This window comes from Mobula hypostoma, chromosome 2 (genome assembly GCF_963921235.1).
Source record: "Mobula hypostoma chromosome 2, sMobHyp1.1, whole genome shotgun sequence".
NCBI lineage: Eukaryota > Metazoa > Chordata > Chondrichthyes > Myliobatiformes > Myliobatidae > Mobula > Mobula hypostoma.
In genome coordinates, this window is record NC_086098.1 from 234,838,942 (window position 1) to 234,855,606 (window position 16,665).

The 16,665-nt window shown below is 45.2% G+C and overlaps 1 protein-coding gene across 1 annotated transcript; it reads left to right on the forward strand.

The window, feature by feature from the left end:
* The first annotated feature begins 1,481 nt into the window (after positions 1-1,481).
* Positions 1,482-16,057, forward strand: psmd4a (proteasome 26S subunit ubiquitin receptor, non-ATPase 4a). The gene is made up of 10 exons (XM_063041630.1): positions 1,482-1,637; positions 4,739-4,879; positions 7,211-7,325; positions 10,352-10,438; positions 11,172-11,240; positions 12,468-12,683; positions 13,536-13,644; positions 14,341-14,472; positions 15,156-15,229; positions 15,705-16,057. The coding sequence occupies exons 1-10, from the start codon at positions 1,612-1,614 to the stop codon at positions 15,870-15,872; spliced, it is 1,137 nt and encodes a 378-aa protein (XP_062897700.1). The 5' UTR covers positions 1,482-1,611; the 3' UTR covers positions 15,873-16,057.
* The last annotated feature ends 608 nt before the right edge of the window (positions 16,058-16,665 follow it).

Here is a 16,665-nt window from a genome sequence, read left to right on the forward strand (position 1 = left end):
GCAGGAGTAGGCCATTTGGCCCTTTGAGCCAGCACCACCATTCACTGTGATCATGGCTGATCATCCACAATCAGTATCCAGTTCCTGCCTTATCCCCATAACCTTTGAAGTTCCAGGAGTCTCCCGCATATTGATAGCGGCTCCCTGACGCCCGCAAATTATATACAATATCCTGGAAATTGATTTTTTTTTGAGAGTGAGCGAGCGAGAGAGAGAGACAGACAGACAGAGAGCGCGAGTGACAGACATAGCGAGTGAGTGACAGAGAGAGCATCTTGATTGGTCTCTCTTTGTGCTAAGTAGTCTTATCAGTTTTCTCTGTGGGCGGGCTTTACAGTCGACCTCTCTCTCCCTTTCATTGTCCATCAGTTCAGTTTAGTGTCCTGTAGCGCCATGGCAGAGTGTTCTGAAAAAAGAAAATATAAAACGTACTTCATCCCAGACTACACTAAAGTGTACCCCTGCCTAATAGGGGTCAAAAATAATGACTGTGAAAGACATGTCGAGGTGAGTTTAACAGGTGTCATTTGCTCATTAGCATAGCTAACGTTATTTAAACTAGCAGGCTAGCTGTTGCTAAGGAGCGACTCTATTGATGTCCTATGTGGTGAGGCCAAACTCCCTGTAGACTTGCTTAAAGTTGTAATAGAATAAAAAATGACTCCGTGATAATATAAGTACATATTTTAATGTCACATTTTCTGCATAAGACAATATAATAAGGATACACCTTATGCTTTTATTTCTTTTAGGGACCACAATATATTAGGGAGGCTAAGCGCAGGGAAGGCTGCTCTTCACAGTTCTTTTCAACAGAATACCAAAGTCTGACAGAGAAGTTCACTAGAGCTGAGGTGTACTTTACATCTTTCATCGTTGAGCATAACCTGCTATTCCAGGTGTGTAAGCACACAGGCAAGCTATTCAGGAAAATGTTTCCTGATCAGAAAGAGCAAAGAATTAAGCTTGCTCATCAACCAAGACAGCAACTATTGTGAACATAGCACTGGAACCTGAATGTTCAGAGGATCTGTACATTTCGCTATTAGCATTGAGACTGCCAACGAAATACCCAACAGAAATATATATGTATGTGTGTGTGTAAATAGTTTCAATATGTGATCAAATAAATTGTTGTGTTCTTTCATAATCAAATGTCCTGTGTGCCCTTGGAGGCCGACCGGGGGAGGGGGGAATATGGGGTTGCGGTGCTACCTCCTTGAAATGAGTTTTTGCAGGGTGGGGTGGGATGTCTGAAATTCTCTCTTCAGGACCTCAAACTTTTTCCTATCTCTGTCGTTGGTACCAACATGTGGCTGCTCACCCTCCCCTTTACAATGTTGTGACACAGTGCCGGGGGGGGCGTTCCGACACAGAAAACATCGTACTGATGCAGGAGTACGAAGAGGGAGCGCCTCGCCGTGGCGGATCGGTGAGGAGGGAGCGCTGCACAGATATTACCGCCTAGCGGACAATTCCCATTATGCATGTCGCCAGTGGGCGGAGTCTGCTGGCCCGGGGTACAGGCGGGCGCTGATTGGTGAGAACGTCAACCAATAGGCTTCGGGGTGAAGACCGACGGTCGCGGTCGGCTGCCGGAGACGCGTCAAGATGGTTCTGGAGAGCACGATGGTTTGGTGAGGGCGGCTGGGCTCCGGGTTTGGTCCGGGGTGTGGGGGTCGGTGCCGGGCTTCGGGCTGGGAGGGGAGTACCGGCAGCCCCGCGGGCTCCGCCTCGTTCGGATCCGCCGCTCATCTTGGGCTCGGCCCGTGACTCAGCACCGAGGATCTGGGCCCGGGGCCGGGCCACAACAACAGTTCGCAGACGGCGGATTGGGTCACAGTCGGTTAAGGCTCGGACCAACACCCGCCCGCTTCTTCCCCCTTCCCCACAACATGCCACTCTCCTCCTTCCCCCATTTCCCACTTCCTACTCCTCCCCCCACTCAGCTCTCCACCCTCCCCTCCTCCTCTGGCACCCTTCCCCATAGTATCCCACTCCCCCTCCACAGACTCTCTAAATCAGCCTTTCCCTGTCTAACGCCTTCCAAAAATTGCTTGTAATAATTTAGCTTTTTAATTTATGAGATGGTCCTATTAATTTCCCGTTCCCTTGGTTAAAGCTGGCATGATAATCATCTGGCTGGCTAGGTGAGATTTGAATTAATACTTGTCGGACCCTCTTTCCAGCATTCAGCTCAGTTTCCAGGACCCGGTTCCATGCTGTTGTTAAACTTATGCTGATTCTGTTACCTGTCTTTCTTTCAAAGTTGCTAGCTTCACTGGAGTGTAAAATCAAGTCAATAAACACTGTTGAGGTATTAATAAAATAACGCCTGATGTCCAATCCAGCACCACCAAGCTACTGTGTGAGTGTGTGAGCTGGATTATTGAATTGTTCTGTATCAGTTAAGTTCAGTACAGTCTATTTCCAGAATTCCTGGATACACTGGACTGATTTTATGCATGATGTTTACACTGACATTGACAGGTGAACATCTATTTTACCAACCTGACCAGCTGCAAGACTTTGGATGCATATTCCTTGTTTGCATTGACTGTGGAGAAGGTTATTGATCTGAGGGTATTCAGGGAAGAGAGTAAGCATGTCTTGAAACATCTCCACATTACCAAAGAGGAGGTGCTGGTGATCTTAAAGCACATAAAGGTATATAAACCTTAGAACCTGACCAAGGGTGCCAGGGAAGAAATTTCTAGGGCCCTAGCAGAGATTATGGCATCATCATTGGGCATGGGTGAGATCTGGAGGATTGGACGATGGTGAGTGTTTATATAAAAAAGTTTACATGGTTGATTAAGGGATCTAGAGGCCAGTGAGCCCGACATCAGTTATTGGAAGAGATTCTGAGAGATTGGATCTACCAGCATTGGGAAAGACCAGAGCTGGTTAGCATGGCTTTGTACATTGGAAATCTTGGGACACTTAAGAGACTCAGAGGTGCACATGGATGATAGAAAAAATGGAGAGCTATGTGGGAGGGAAGGCTTAGATTAATGTTAGAGTAACCTAAAAGGTCAGAACATAATGAGCTGAAGTGTCTGTATTGTGTTGTGTGGCACAACAAAGAGACCTAGGGGTACAATACATGGTTGACAGTGCCAACACAGGTTGACATGCTTTTCTTTACCAGTTAGGGAGGGCAATCTATACAGGACACCGACGAGACTGTAGTTGTAGTACTGTCCCTAGTTCTGGATGTCTAGGTATAGGAAGGGTGTCATTAGGCTGAAAATAGTGCAGAAGGATTCACAAGGTCTTACTGCGACCAGAAAACTTGAGTTTAAAGAAGGCTGGATGAGTTAAGACTTCTTTTCCTGGAGCATTGGAGGCAGAGAGTGATCTTAGACATATAAAATCATGAGACCATAGATAAGGTGAATAGTCACTGTCCTTTTCTCCAGGGTAGGGAGTCTAAAACTCAAGGGCATACATTTAAGGTGAGAGGGGAAAGATTTAAAGGCAAGCGTAAGATGGTGTGTATAAGCAACAAGCTGCTGGTGTTGGGTACAATTACAATGTTTAGAAGATCGTTAGGCAGGTACATGGATAGGAGAGGTTTGGAAGGATGTGGGCCAAATGCAGGCAAATGGGATGAGCTCAGGAAGACAGTTTAGTTATTGTGGGCGAGTTGAGCCAAAGGTCCTGATTCCAAGGAATTGAAACTGGACATCAAGGTGGATGCCATCTTGTTTTACTTTGAGAAGTGGGATCAGATGTTTTATAAAAACTGTTCATGTGGAGTTTCATTTTGCTGTAGCCACTGGTGCAAAGTCAGGAAGTGATATTTCACATTGGTTTTGAAGTATGGAGGTTTGCCTGTGATGACTGGCAGTGGATCATGGCCTTCGATGAACATTGCGGTAGTTCTTGGGGTTAGGAGGAAAAATGGACTGGTGAAATTCGGGTAAATATAGTCCATGACCTCAGATTGGTAAAACAGTTTCTAGGTCTGTGCAGCTTCTTTCTCTTTTAGGCAACGTAGAACAGGCACTATGACCGGTCCTGCCTGTACCAATCCATTCCCATTTGTCTGTTCCATGAGCCTGACCAACTGCCTCGTAACTACCTGGCAGCACTTTCCAGGCACCCGCCACTCTGTGATAAATCTCTAAACATTCCCATTCTCGCCTTAAAGGTATTTTCTCTCGTGTGTGATATTTCTATTCTGGACGAGAGACGTCCACCCTATCTATAATTTAAACACTTCAGTCAAGTTTCTCCTTAGCCTCGCCGCTCCAGAGAAAACAGCACAGGTTTGTCCAACCTCTCCGTGTAGCTCATGCCCTGTAATCCAGGCACCATTGTGGTGAAGCTATTCTGCACTCTCTCCAAAGCCCTCAGATCGACTGGCTCTGTACAAATGTGGCAAGACCAATCTTTGAGGGAGCTGTGACTGGATTTCCTGATTTTATACTCATTGCCCCAGGGTGATAAAGGTACGGATACTGTACACCATCTACTTTCAGGGAGCTATGGACATGAACTCCAAGATCCTCTGTCATTCATACTTCTAAGGGTCTGGATATCTACCATATACAGGAAGTTGTAAGAGAGTGGAGGTGCAGCGCAGTATTAATCACACTGAGAATGCTTGGATATACGTGGATTAGAGAGACACAGGGTATTGTGGGTTGTGAGTGGGTGATCCATCCTTTGAGCTTAGCATGCACTACCAGCCTGCTCCTTGCTGAGAACCATCTCCTCTGGTCCACTGCAGTGTTGACAATAGTGAATATATGAGGAATGGAGACTTCCTACCAACCCGACTGCAGGCACAGCAGGATGCCGTCAACATCGTATGCCATTCCAAAACACGGAGCAACCCTGAGAACAACGTCGGGCTCATCACATTGGCCAAGTAAGTCAGTCACTTCATCACAAGTTTACCAATCCTTAAACTTCTCCACTTTCTTGGACTGAGCTTTTGGTCATGTCCTAATATCTTTTGATGTGGCAATATTGATGCTATTTCACTCACTATGACTCGTAGCTTTGATGCAGCCAATGGTGGGGGTGGGCTGGCTTTTCTTTGATTGAGCAGCCAGTGGGGGAAGCCTTTGTGGAACTGATGCAGCCAGTGGGAGGGAGCCTTTGTGGGACTGATGCAGCCAATGTTTCTGGGTGAGAGCTCCTGATACAGGAGCTGTGCCCACACTTCGTCTAAAATCGCTGGGAAATTCTGCCAGGGAGAATATATGCAGCCAGATTATCTATGTAGTAAGCTTCAGTGTTAGAAAAATCAAGTTTGGCCTCATTAAATCCAACAACAAATCAGACGGAAAAGCACAAAACGAGGCAGCCGCATCAAAATAAGTCTAAAGGCTCAGCCTGCTTCAAAAACCCAACATGCCACTTTAATGCTGTGGCTATAGTCAGTAAACAGTACAACTCAGTGACAGCATGTTTAACTGCCTCTCTGCTACCTTTTCTCCAATTCAATAGTGAATTCTTTTTCCACAGCAAAAGCCAAACTGCTTTATCAACCCTGAAGTCTCAAACTGTGAACACTCTGCATCTCCATCTTTGCGCATCCAGTGCTTCAGCTTTTCACTGACAAATATACCTTCAGTCCATCTCCGCTGCTCAGCAGACTGGGTGCTCTTATAAACAATAGACAATAGGTGCAAGAGTAGGCCATTCAGCCCTTCGAGCCAGCACATCCATTCATTGATCATGGCTGATCATCCACAATCAGTACCCTTTTCCTACCTTCCTCTCATATCCCTTGACTCCGCTATCTTTAAGAGCTCTATCTAACTCTTTCTTGAAAGAATCCAGAGAATTGGCCTCTGCTGCCTTCTGAGGCAGAGCATTCCACAGAACCACAACCCTCGGTGTGGAAAAAGTTTTTCCTCCGTTCTAAATGGTCTACCCCTTATTCATACAGTCATTTTGTACTGTTGGATGTTCTACAGCTGAGATTGCACGTTGCTGTGCACCGGCCATTGGATAGGTTTTCCCTGAGTTGAAGGTTCAGGCTAAGTTAATTTGTCACATAATTGGTTTGAGCTGGGCTGGTTATTATTTGTTTAGTAACACAGAACCAACCCCTATCATAGACCTATTGAACAGCTAACCAAAATGAGCTTTTTGACTCATTCCTGATTCGACATTCAGGAAGATCGTGGCTCATTTCAGCACTGGATTCCTGAGTAACCCATATATCCCCTACCCCGCCCCCCAATTCATATCATATCTAAGGATGCATTGATCTGTCTCAACTACATGAATATCCAAGTCTTCTTGGGTAAAGGATTTCCAAGATGTGCTGACTTAAAGGTGCAAAAGATTATTTTAATCTTTTATTACTTTCAAAGTACCCTTCATAATTTCCAGAGTTTTAATGCTACTGACATCATCCTAAGTGCTCTATAACTTCACCTACCTCACCCCACTTTATTTTAATAACAGTGATTTGGTGGTTCCTTCCAATCTGTGGTAACAGTTTTGGAAAACAGCAACTATATTCAAAACTATAGGATTCAAGTTCATCAGTTTCTGGGGAATCTTGTCAGCTTACAGTACCATTAATTTCTCTTGCAGCACAGAAAGAGGTCCTTTGGCTCAGCTGGTCTATATCAACCACAGCATCCTCCTTGCTAGGCTCAGTTGCCCGTGTGTGGCCCATAATCTTCTAAGCCTTTCCCCTCCATGTACCTGTCCAAATGCTTCTTAAAATATTGCCGTTGTCCTGGACCACTTCCTTTGGCATATCATTCCAGGTACTCTCTACTGTTTCTATAAAGAAATTACCTCTTGGGGCTCTCTTAAATTTCTTTCCTCTATCTGTGTAAACCCTGTAGTTTTAGTCTTCTTAGTTCTGGGAAAAAGACCGTAATGGAGCACCTTATCCATACCTCTCATGATTTTATAAACTTGTATGAGGTCACCTGTCATTCTTTTATGCTCCAAGGATTAAATATCCTGCATAAATTGAAAACTACCTCCCCATAAGTTACATGCTGCACTGCTTGCTAGTCCTTTGTACCTGCTATCTCACACCCACCACTACATCCCATCATTCCTTTCTTAATGCCATTGCTCCATGGACTCAGTTTTCCAACTGATAGCTCCGTTATACAGTGACCATACCATGTTTGACTTGGTGCATTTTACTTCAGAATCTGTTGTGTCCTAGCTAATGCTGCAGCATTCTGTTTAACAGCTTTCTGTCTTGGTCTACTTGCAGTAACTGTGAGGTGCTCACGACCTTGACCCCTGACACAGGTCGGATTCTCTCCAAGCTTCACGCTGTCCAGCCCACTGGGAAAATCAGCTTCTGCACTGGCATCCGGGTTGCCCACGTAAGTGATCGAACTGGGATACAAACTCTCAGCCTTTTCTAATCAGCCACAGTCCCAATAATTGTCAAAGCACCACAGCCTATGGAGTACATTCATACTGTGTTCTGTCTTAGTGTAGGAAACACAACTACCAATTCCTGCAGAGAGCAGGTCACTGTTTACATGTGATATCAGGAAAGGGAAAACTAGGAGCCTAATTCCTTGATTCCTCCCACCACACCAAGGCTGTTACACAATTCAACTTGATTGTGGCCGCTCTATCTTCTCCCCAGTGTCACCTTGGTTCTAGATCCATTTTACCTCAGAATAGCTGAGTTCTATCACAGATTTAATATTCCCAGTTGACACAGTGTCAATAACTTTTTTGTGAAGAAAGTTCTTGATTTCCCACATATTTTGTTTGAGGAACTGTTCCCACCCCTACACAGCCTAGCTTTGTCCTGGCTTCCCCTCATTATCCTTGTATCCCATCAAAGGATATGGATTAATTCACTGCCCGCTGTCCAGTCTGGATCTGATGTGACATTATCCTACCTGTTCCTTCAGTTGTTTTAACAGCTCTATTAGAGCAGCTCTCAGTCTAGATTTGAACATGGGGGAGGAGGGGAAAGAGTTAAACACACCGTACTCTACATGTGGCCTGACCCATTCAGTTTGAAAGTGCACGAACATACTGGACCATTGTCCAGCACCCCATCATTACTTTGCTGTTGGCTATTCATCCCATGCTCAGCAGACTATTCCAAGGCATGGCCCAATCATTCTGTATTTGAATGTCACCATTGGATTCTCTGAAGTGGAGAACATGTGAGATTTACATTGGTATCAAAACTAGTAAAATTACTGAATGGGATAATCTGGGAACAGAGAAGGTATGTTCAGAGATGTTTTCACTTGTGGGTGAAGCCAGAATAAACAATCACCAAGAAACTGGAATTACCAATAAGTTCAATCAGGAATGTGGGAGGGGAAAAAGTCCAAGTAGAGGAAGGAAATGCACAGTAGATAAGCAGAGAGACCTTGGGGTCCAAATGCAGAGTTCCCTGAAAGTGCAACAGAGATAGGTAAGTTGATGAAGAAAATAATTGGCATTGCTGTCTTCATAGGTTGGGACAGGTCTATTAAGAGTTGGGATGTTTGTTGCAAGTTTACAAAAAAACTGGTTAGAACACAGTATTTTGTGCAGTCCTGGTCAGTTATAGGAAGGGCATGAGAGGGTGTAGAGGAGTTTTACCAAAATGCTGCCTGGATACCTCAAGGCAGCATGCTTAGCTCCCTGCTCTACTCTCTATACACACATACTATCTTCAAATTTGCCAGCTATACTAGCGTTGTTGGATGAATCACAGGTGGTGATGAGTTAATATACTGGAGTAAGATCAGCCACCTGGTTGAGTAGTGCCACAAAATCAACCTCTCATTCAGTGTTAGTAAAACTAAGCAGTTTGTTGACTTCAGGAAGGGAAAGGAATCTACATTGAGGGAATCAGTGGTGGTGAGAGTCGTTGGCTTTAATTCATGGGTGTCAACGTGTCTGACAACTTATTCAGGGTACAGCACATAGATGCAATCATAGGGAAAGCACACCATTGTCTTTATTTTCTTATGGTTATCACTGAACACTTTAATAAACTTCTACAGATGCAGTGTTGGAAGTACTGACCAGTTGCACCATGATCTGGTACGGCAGTTTGAATGTGCAGGAATGTAGAAAGCTGCACTGGACTCAGTCCAGTACATCCCTCCTCTCCATCAGTATTATCTACAGGAGGCAACTTCCATCATCAAAGATCCCCACCATCTGGACCGTGCCATCTTCTCGCAGTTCCCATTGGGCAGGAGGTATAGAGGCCTGGCTGAGGAACAGCTACTTCCCTTCAACCATTTCGTTCTTGAACCAAACAGCACAACCCTAATCACTACAGTTTTATAAAACTGGCTAAAGGACTTAGTTGTTATTTTTTTGTGATAATTGTCTATGATTTGTTTTCTTGTGAATGCTTACCTGATGCTCTCTGCCTGTGATGCTACTCAAGTTTGTCTTTGCGCTCTGCTACACCAGGCAGCATCTATTGAAAAGAGTAAACAGTCGACATTTTGGGGCCGAGACCCTCATCAGGACTGGGGCAGGTTTAAAGAGAAAATTTGTTTTGTGCAGAGTGGTGATGTCTGCACTGTTCTGATGGAATTGGGTATGGTCACTATATTAGAAACACTTTGCCACATAAGTAGGCCAGGTTAGAAGGATATGGACCTAATGTGGTCAGATGGGATTAGTGCAGGTCGTCCTTGGGGTCAGCATAGATATTGTGGGCCAAAGGGGCAGTTCCTATTTGGTACAACTGTGACCATGAAATTCTTTTGCCAGAATGCAGAGATCATGGAACTTGGTGTTACAGCAGAAGGCTGAGGTGAATGAGAGAGAGATGTCTTTAAGGGGAGGTTTATCCAGCACCTGCATAAAGAAACCCTCTCATATTCACTGTGGGAGAGGGTTTAGTGTTCTCAGCTCTCTGACAAAAGGAGTTCCTCTCACCTTCCCAATTGAGTGTATTGGTAATTGTCATCTATTGGAGTGGCAGAAATGAATAGGATAGGGAAATGCAGTGGTGAGAGGAGGCTTGTGTGGTTCATAAGAGAGCCCAAAGTAGAGGGGCTGAATGGTGAATTGGGTGGCATGGTAGCATAGTGGTTAGTGTAACACTTTACAGTGACAGTGATAAGGGTTCATTTCCCACCACTCTCTTGTGAGGAGTTTGTCTGTTCTCGCCGTGACCGTGTGCTTTTCCTCTGGGTGCTCTGGTTTCCTTCCGCATTCCAAAGATACACGAGTGAGGGTTCGTGATTTGTGGGCATGCTTGTTGGCACCGGAAGCATGGCAGCTCTTGCGGGCTGCCCCCACCACAACCTCGGACTGTGTTGATTGTTGACACATTTCACTGCACATGTGACAAATAGAGCTACTCTTGATCTCTTTATTTATCATTTTTTATCTGTGGTGTAATTCTGTGTGAACTCTTTTCCAGTTAGCGCTTAAACATCGTCAGGGGAAGAACCACAAAACACGGATAATTGTATTTGTTGGAAGTCCCGTTGAAGACAATGAGAAAGACGTGAGTGCTTGTTTCTGCTACTCTACCTCCACCTCCCCACCTGTTTATTTTCATTCCGTTCAACTTAATCCTTCCTGATTTTTCTCCTGAAATTCATATTACCTGTTTTAGTAATGACTAGAATAGGTTAGGTGTGGTTGGTTACCAATACTTTACACTGAATCCTGTGGATTCTGGTGTTTGATAGATACTGAGCTTTTTAGCAAGCTTTTGGCTGTTAGCCTCAAGTCTCTTAAGTTCAGTTGCCACAAAAATGATGCTGTAAACAGTCTGTCACTTCAGCTTGATACCGAGGTGGTGGTACTGTCAGGTGCCATTTTTCCACACTAAACCAAGGCCCCTTCTGCTTCCTCTGGTGGATGTTACTGTTGCATGATGAGCATGTCTTCTCCCTAGTGTTCCCCTTCTGACATCAGTGATGCTGGGTTGTGTGGACTTTCAGTCGCCCTAACCAAGTGACAACAGGACTTACAACGTTGTACCATGTAGCTGTAATTGAGGCAGACGACTGCTACACTGCCGCCTGCTTCATAGCGTAGTGATTCCGTCCTTTTGTGAACAGCCCACGCTGGTCAAGTGGACACTAAATGAATCACTAAAAGGCGGCAGAGGGCAAAATTGAGATGGGTGTGAGGAAGGAAGCACAATATTTTTGACAAGTTCTGTCCCTGTAGGTGTGACCGCAGTCTGTGTAATGTTCACCCAAGGCTGTGTATTTGTCTGTTCCTTGCAGTTGATCAAATTGGCCAAGAGACTGAAGAAGGAGAAAGTAAATGTGGATATCGTGAACTTTGGAGAAGAGGTGAGTTGTGGGACCTAAGAACATACAGAGAGAGAGGATGGAAAAGCTGAGTGAGGAAGAGTTAGGCCAAGGGCAATCGGGGAAGGAGTTTAGAAACAAGGAGAGTTGTGTAACCCAGAGAAGGAAATGGTTTGTAATTCCCGGGAGGTGGAATGTAATGTCTGTTTGAATGTTTATAAACTTTAGGGGATTCTGGTCTCTTGTTGGGTGCCTAAAACTCAGGATGGAGGCAGGTTACTGGGACAGAAGAGAGTGGATTACCGAAACAATGAAGGTTACCTTCATTTGTCACATGTACATTGAAACATGCAGTGAAATGTGTTGTTTGCTTCAACGACCAACATTGTCCAAGGATGTGATGGGGGGGGCACATTCCACAAGTGTCACCACCCTTCCAGCACAAAGTAACACACCCACAGCTTACTAACATTAACCTGTGAATGTGGGAGGAAACAGGAGCCCCAGGAGGAGGCCCCATGCGCTCACGGGAAGAACGTACAAACTCCTTGCAGGCGATAGCAGGAATTGAACCCCCAATCACTGGTGCTGTCAATCAATGCACTAACCACTGTACTACTGTGCCACCCGTATAATCATTTCTGTGTTAACTGAGGACAAGTGGTCAGTGTATGCATGGGGCAATAGTGACAGTGGGAAACCTGCTCATGAGTGAAGCTGCCCTGCTCCTTCTCCAAATGTACTACAGGTCCAGTGATGTAGGAGGCAGCTCCAATTCCTGAGTAACTTTCAATATCTCAGTGAAGAGAATGTGGAAAACTGGTGTCTGCTGAGGGAGGTGGTGGCCATTGGAGGCTTGGGAGGGAGATATATTCCCAAGATCCCTCTGCACTTTAATTTTCCTTGGGTTCCTGCTACATGGTGTTCTTCTGGTTGATCTTGAAGTGGAATATGGGGAAAAAGTATGCGACAGTAGAGTAGACTTGTCCCAGTCCTTTTTGCAGAGTAGTGGAAAAATTGAAATGGGACTTGGGGTGCAAGTTTTCCTCACAGTGGGTGATGACTGTGTGGCTGCTAGAGGAAGTGGTAGAGAGTCCAGTTACCACTTTTAAAATACTTTTGGATAGGAAAGATTTAAAGGAAGATGAGCCAAACACTGGCAAATGGGACAAGGTTAGATGGGTATGTTGGTCAGCATGGAGGAATTGGGCTGAAGGGTTTGTTTCCTTATTTTATGACTCTAATGATTAACTCAACACTGTCCACCAGGAAGCAAACACAGATAAGTTAACAGCTTTTATCAATGCACTGAATGGAAAGGATGGAACAGGCTCCCATCTGGTGACAGTACCTCCAGGTCCAAGCCTCGCAGATGCTCTCATCAGCTCCCCCATCCTAGCTGGGGAAGGAGGCACTATGCTGGGACTTGGAGCCAGTGACTTTGAGTTCGGTGTGGACCCCAGTGCAGATCCTGAACTGGCCCTGGTAAGCACTAGCTATTTTCTGTTTTTCTTTGTTTGAACACAAAGCTGGAGCAGGAATGGACCATCAATCCTTGGCTTATCAATGACATGGCTTGTCCTGTACCTAAGTAGGGCATTCCTGTGTTTTCACCCTATCCTGTGATGCCTTTGTATTTAGAGATCTGTCTGTTCTGGTGGGGAATTTCACAAGTTTACCACCCTCAGAGTAAAGAAATTTCTCCTCATCTCATTCTGAATATCTTGTGTCATCCTTTGTTCTGGACACTTCAAACAACAGAAACATCTTCTCTTCATACAGCTTGAAAGGCTAGTCAGAACGTTTTATACTTCAATGGGTAAGAGAATGAATAGTGCACCCAGAACTTCAGGTTCTCTGTGTGTTGCTCTTTCCCTCTCTCCCTGAGTGTGGTGACTGGGCAGCCCAGAATGTGGATTTGCAGTGAACATTGTTTGCAGGGGCAAGCAATGCTTCAAATGTGGATTCCAAGCAGTAGCTTGTTTAGAGTGCCATACAAAAGAAGATCACTTTTTACATGCAATTAAATTGAAAGTCTCTTCTGCCCTTTATATCTTGCAGTCCCTGATGGAAGAGTTGAGCTCCTGTACATTCTGTCCAGTATCTGCCTGTTCTTTGTCCTTTCCTGCTCCATGTCAGTTATAAACTCTGTGATCTCACTGAGTTACTCTACTTCCCGTGTTACATAGTGACCTCAAATTAATTCTAGTCGGCTCTGATTGCCAGGGGAGGGAGAGATTGGTGCCAAAGTCTGTTTGCAGAAGACCCGCGTTATTCAGTGTACTTTTGATGAGCGGGCTGAGGCATGAATAAAAATCGTGTCCTTTTCATCCGTAGGCTCTCCGTGTATCCATGGAGGAACAGCGGCAGCGGCAAGAAGAGGAGGCCAGGCGAGCAGCAGCTGTGTCAGCTGTGGAGGCAGGAATTGTCACTCCTACTGGTGAAGGTGCGGTCTTTAGCTGCTGAGGGAGGTGGTGGTGAAGCTGGTTGGCAGCTTCCCCCGAGTGTGTTGATGTAAGACAAAGCCCCCTGCTCTTGATCCTGTCGGCTGCCCCCATTGCACAATGCTGACATAGACTCAGAAGTCCTTGTCTCTCTTCCTGAGCCAGATGAAACTTTAAACCCAGCTTCATTCTCTACTGTTTGAAGCATTTTCTCCAGGGCCATAGAAAGCAGCTCTTACCCTTGTTTCCCTGTCTCATTGTTGGTGATTTTACACTGCAGGAGGGACATGCTGTCACACAGTCCCTCCCTCTGCTGTTTGTCTAAATATTCTAAGCTTCTGCCCAAATGGCATCTAGGATAGTTTCTGGAAGCATCTTCCACCACCTGTGTACATAGAGTTTTCTATGGCTCTGTGAACCGTGTTGATATGCTGATGTGGTTTGAGTTGCGTAGCCCATCTCTTATCAGCCACACTGCAGGAGGAGAGCAAGGCACAGTCCCCAGGGCATACACTCCAGCAGTGTGTCTAATGGGTGTTCAGGAGCAGATACGTCCTGGGGAGTTAATACTCAGCTGTTCGTGAAGACTGGTGTTTCTGATCTCATCCTCTCACTTCTTTATTTGTGTATGAGTGTGTGTGTGTGTGTGCGCGCGCGACTGGCTAAGATTCATAGTGAAGTACCTTGTTGTCCTTCAGAGCCAGATGATACCGTTCTGAAGATGTCAGTAACCCAGCAGGAGTCCCCGGAAGCTGGCCTGCCAGATATAAGCAGCATGACCGAGGAGGAGCAGATTGCCTACGCCATGCAGATGTCCCTCCAGACACCCGGTACATCTTCACCCAATCGTCTCAACCTCTAACTGCACAGTGCAAGATGATGTGCTGCACTTAACCTCACTTGACACGTACAATCCAGTCCTATCAAATCCATCAGAGCCTCAACCCTGAATGCAGACCTGACTCCAATTTTTACTGAACATGATGTCTCATTTCCAACTCACCCATTCCCATCCTCATTTGTTCCATACCTTTCACAGCCTCAGGAGATTGCCAAGTACTTCACTATCCATGAAGCATACCAAAACTAGGAAATGGTATGGCCAGCTTGCCCCAAATAGATGCTATCAAAACCACATGGAGTAACAGGGCCTTATGGATAAATAGTGCTCCAAGACACCAGGAAGAACTCCCCTCTTCAAAACAGTCCCCAGAGGGGAGGGCACACAGTTCAGCTGGATGTGGAGCACTTTCCTGATGTTGCCTCTTTGTCTGTGATATTTTCAGCCAGTAAGCTGGCCAGGAACAGTTTGTAGATGTGACACACACAAATACTGTAGGAACTCAGTGGGTCAGGCAGCATCTATGGAAATGAATAAACAGTCGACATTTCAGGCTGAGACCCTTCTTCAGGACTGGAAGGGAAGGGGAATGATACCAGAATAAAAAAGGTGGGGGAGGGAAAGGAGAGTAGCTTGTGAAAATGTTTTTGGGTAACTTATGTTCTCCTTTAGATTTTGGGAGTGCTACCGATTTATCGGGCATGGATGCTGGTACCGCCATGGACACTTCAGAAGCTACAGCCAAGGTATGTCCAACCTCTCACCTCATCCCCATGCTGCACCCCAGAAGCCAATTTTCAGCCCCAGTTCTACTCCCAGTTCCAAATGTAAGCTGACTGGGAATGGCTGCGGCAAATAATCTGACTTTGTTTCCGAATTGTCCACCACTAAGTAGCTCCTGGTGCCTGATTCTTTGTGCAGCCAATACAGGTCAATGTCAGATTGCTGCTGGTCAACACTCATCTCAGTTACTTGTCTGGTGATTTCCTTATTTTTGTCGTTCATACTTATTATGTTCTTGTTTTGTCGTATTCTTCAGTCCACACACGCACACATATCTTCCAGCCCAGATCACAACTATGAACCATTAATTGATTACCTCGCCCACTTTGGCACCCAGCTTGATGCCTGTGGCTTCAGCCTTTGGCCTTCTGAGCAGGATTTGGACTGTGATATTTAACTTCACAAAACCATCTCACCCTACCCCAAATCTCCCAACAGGAAGAAGATAACTACAATGTCATGGAGGACCCAGAGTTCTTGCAAAGTGTGTTGGAAAATCTGCCTGGGGTTGACCCTAACAACGAAGCTATTCGCAATGCCATGGGCTCCCTGCAATCACAAACGTCAAAAGATAGCAAGAAGGACAAGGAGGAAGAGAAAAAATGAAACTTACTGGCCAGAGTTTGAGAGAGAGCTTCTCTGCATTGCTGCCCAATGTTATCTGCAACACAACAGTCCACATACTGTAGTTTTCTGTTGCAGTAATAGCTGCAAATGATAGAAGTTGTACTCAGATATCAATTTTTATTTCTTTCGTTTGCCACGTACTGTATTAAAGGTCCTGACTTACAGTGGAATGTTATTAAATGTTCTTGCATTTCTGAATGAAGTGAGCTTGCCTCTGGGATGGAGAGCATGTGTGCCTGTGAGACAATGTTGGCGGTGTGTATCTCCATACAGTGCTGGAGAAAGTATTTGTTAATCTTTGGAGAAGAATGCACGTGGGGTGGGGGTGGAATTAAAAGCAGTTTATTATCATCACAACTATCAAGGCACAATGGAAAAACATGACTGTTTGTACAGTTTAATTCATTACAACAGTACATTGAGCTCTTGCAAGATACAACTGTTGTTTTATCTTGTATAACATAATTGAATGAGGAAAAAATAGTGAGGTACTGTCCATTCAGAAATCTGATGCAGAGCGAAAGAAGCTGTTCCTGAAATGTAGAGTGTGTGTCTTCAGGCTCCTGTACCACCTCCTTGATGGTAGCAACATGAAGAGATCATGTCTTGGGAGATGAGGGTCCTTAATGCTGGATGTCAACTTTTTGAGCCATTGCCTTTTGAACATGTTCTCTATGCTGGGGAGGATGGTGCCCAGGAGTTTACAACTTTCTGCAGCTTTTTCCAATCCCATGCAGTGGCCCTGCCATACCAGATGGCAACTTCAAAGTAT

Bases quoted from the DNA above. Each gene is read 5' to 3' on its own strand.
- psmd4a (XM_063041630.1), top strand. From the start codon at position 1,612: ATGGTTCTGGAGAGCACGATGGTTTG. The intron at 4,880-7,210 runs GTAAGTCAGTCA...GTCTACTTGCAG, and splicing joins GGGCTCATCACATTGGCCAA to TAACTGTGAGGTGCTCACGA. The intron at 14,473-15,155 runs GTACATCTTCAC...GTTCTCCTTTAG, and splicing joins GATGTCCCTCCAGACACCCG to ATTTTGGGAGTGCTACCGAT.